Source organism: Sinocyclocheilus rhinocerous, unplaced genomic scaffold (assembly GCF_001515625.1).
Source record: "Sinocyclocheilus rhinocerous isolate Xijiao unplaced genomic scaffold, SAMN03320098_v1.1 scaffold1724, whole genome shotgun sequence".
Lineage (NCBI taxonomy): Eukaryota > Metazoa > Chordata > Actinopteri > Cypriniformes > Cyprinidae > Sinocyclocheilus > Sinocyclocheilus rhinocerous.
Window position 1 is genome coordinate 231,858 of NW_015626034.1, and position 2,981 is coordinate 234,838.

At 33.7% G+C, this 2,981-nt stretch overlaps 1 protein-coding gene across 2 annotated transcripts in view; it reads left to right on the top strand.

The window, feature by feature from the left end:
- LOC107708521 (CDK5 and ABL1 enzyme substrate 1-like) overlaps positions 1 to 2,981 on the top strand; it is a 26,165-nt gene that overhangs the window by 19,720 nt on the left and 3,464 nt on the right. For both annotated transcript variants that reach the window (XM_016512787.1, XM_016512791.1), the window contains one exon: positions 1,944 to 2,050. In XM_016512787.1, the coding sequence (XP_016368273.1) occupies positions 1,944 to 2,050 (107 nt within the window). The remainder of the gene's footprint in view (positions 1 to 1,943; positions 2,051 to 2,981) is intronic.

Sequence of the window (2,981 nt, forward strand, 5' to 3'; positions counted from 1 at the left end):
GTAATTATGTCCCCACTGGATGCAGCAAATGCCTCGTTTATAATGGGTTTTGCTGGTTTTGTCTCAGGGCGCATCACCGGCTCACAGGCGCTCGTCGCACACACGGCATCACAGTATGTTAAGGGGCGTAACATTTCCGTCACACGCTTGAGGTATTCGGCCAATCACAACGCACTGGATAGCTGGCCAATCAGAGCACACCTCGCTTTTCAGAATGATGAGCTTTGTAAAAATCGACGCGTTTCAGAAAGGCTGGGCATAGAGGAGAAACAATAATGTACAGTATGTGGAAAATAATGCATTTTTTTAACCTTAAACCGCATAAACACATTGCATTACACCAAATACACAACATGTTCTTTTTAGCAACGCCATATGACCCCTTTAACAAATGAAAAAAAAAAAGTTTTGATGCCAAGGACCCCCAAATATGATGATCCCTTTGCAACAGACCCCTTTCCTAAAAATATAAATAGAGCTAAATTTCATGTATATAGATTTATTTATGCTGTTTAGTATTTATTTGTACAAAAGCCAAAGACATTAAGTTAACAGCATATATTTTTGCGTATGTTTATGTCTTTCTTATTACTATGAAAATAATGTATAAACACAAACTTTTTAAATTCAGATTTTAATTATTATTCAAATTAATAATGTTCTAGGGAGTGTGTTAAAATGTTACACATATTTACTAAATATTTTACATAAACATTTGACAGCCCTAAAAATACACTTTTATTTTTTCATTTTCTTTATTTCAGATGTTTAAAAAAAATTGGAATACATGAAAATAGAAACAAATGTTGATATACATATAGAAATATTAAATGAATATGGATAACATAGCTGAGAACATGTGAATTTGATGCGAAATATTTACAGTAAGTTCATATTAGAATGGCTGGCTTTTGATCGCAGCGTTTGGTATCTTAACAGATCTGAGCACAGTTTGAGCCCGCTGAGATCTTATCTGAAACTAGAAACACATATGAGATGACCTGGGTCTTTTTCTCAAGAGAAACAATTCTGAGAAGCAGGAGACTATTGAGATACAAAGTATGTTGTATGTTTGGGATATTTTTTTTCCTATGGATTACTTTAAAAAAAAAAAAAAGACAGGGCATGTTACATGTGTCACTCAGTGATGTGACTTTTATTGTTTACTGTTACAGGCACATTTACAGTGTGAACTTGAGTCCCTAGTTGTCAGTTAATTAGTAATGAACATTGTATAGCAGAAATACCAGACTGGTGACCTTGAAAAATGCTTGTCTTACTTCCAAACACTGGAAGAAACACTATGCCTTTGTTTGTCTTCATTATATATATTTTTTCTCTTGTATCCTCTTTGTTTCTGTTGTTGGCAACTGTAATTACTTTTTTCAAATAGCAGATAGCGTCTGAAAGTGATTTTATCATGCTTACATAACAGAAAACCATGTTCATTTCCTATTCGGCTCTGTTTTTGTTTTAGCATTGTGTAGTGGACACGTACTTGAACTCAAAACTCAGACGGTTCAGGAGACAGCCTTCCCCTTCCTTCTATTGGTTATGCAATGCTTGTAACAATCACTATTGTGTTCTGTGAAGGAAAGTTCCCAGCAAGGATGTATAAAATAATTGACTTCCAGTTTCCATGCACATGATTTTGGGATAAAAGTACAAGGCCCCGGACATTTGTATATTATCTCATATGCAACAATAAACATTCATTATTTCAAAGTTATGATTATTGTAAGCATTAAATCTCTAGGAGCTCGATTGAGCTTGACCAAGAAAAAAATCCAGTCCCCATGCTTTGAAACTGGGTAAATGTTTCAGTGACCCAGTGGAAAACCCTTGTGATACGTCTGTACTCATATGTGTGTTTGGCAGCCAGTCTCAATGAATCAACCACGTCTTTCAATGAATCAACCACGTCTGTGGTCTTATTTTTCCAGACCACAGTCATCGAGTATGTCAAACCTTCTGATCTCAAGAAGGACATGAATGAGACTTTCAAGGAGAAGTTTCCTCACATTCGTCTAACACTGAGCAAGATCAGAAGGTAAGAATGTTGCTATCCAGTTCTTCTTATGTTGATAAAGCAGTCTACATGCTAAACATTTAATGCCAAGTATTTAAATTTGGCAGTGATGTACACCAAACCCTTGCATCACAACAGCAGGTATTTTCATGGCCAAATAACACTGGCATTTTTAAAATCTAGTTAATACTGTGTGACATGCAATATCGTTTTGAGATGGATGTCATAAAGAGCCATTTATTGAGAAATGTGGTTTTTAAGCAAAGCAATTTTGGATTCTGTTTTATGTTTTTTATCGTACAATATTGTATTTGGAAATTCAAACAATTAATGTTTTGATGCTTTTTAATGTTGTGTGAAGTTAATAATAAAATATTTATAGTCTTAATGTTTGAATAAATCTGTCAAATAAATGAAATACATTTTCTTAATAAATAAATAAATCATATCTCAGCAGTGTTTTGGAGTAGAATAAAACATAACACTCAAAATGTAGTTCTGGTTAAAAAATAATTCAAAAGGATCTTTCAGATTACATAAATGTTACATAATTTCTACATATCCTACAATATCTGAAACAACCAAATGTTGTTTTCTGACATCACATTGCCAATCATTGGAAAGCAGTGAAGAATTAATAATTAATTATTCAGTTATTCAATCAGGATTTAATCCTTAACATAGGTCTTAATACTTTGCAGAGTTAAGATTGGTTGTAATTTGGAATTAAACCCAACCAATGGCCAAATTATTCACATGCAGCAAGTGTGAATACCAGGGGCGATTCTAGGAGTTTCATTTTAGGGGTCTCAGCCCCCAATGAGGGTATAATATATATACAGGTGCATCTCAATAAATTAGAATGTCGTGGAAAAGTTCATTTATTTCAGTAATTCAACTCAAATTGTGAAACTCGTGTATTAAATAAATTCAATGCACACAGACTGAAGTA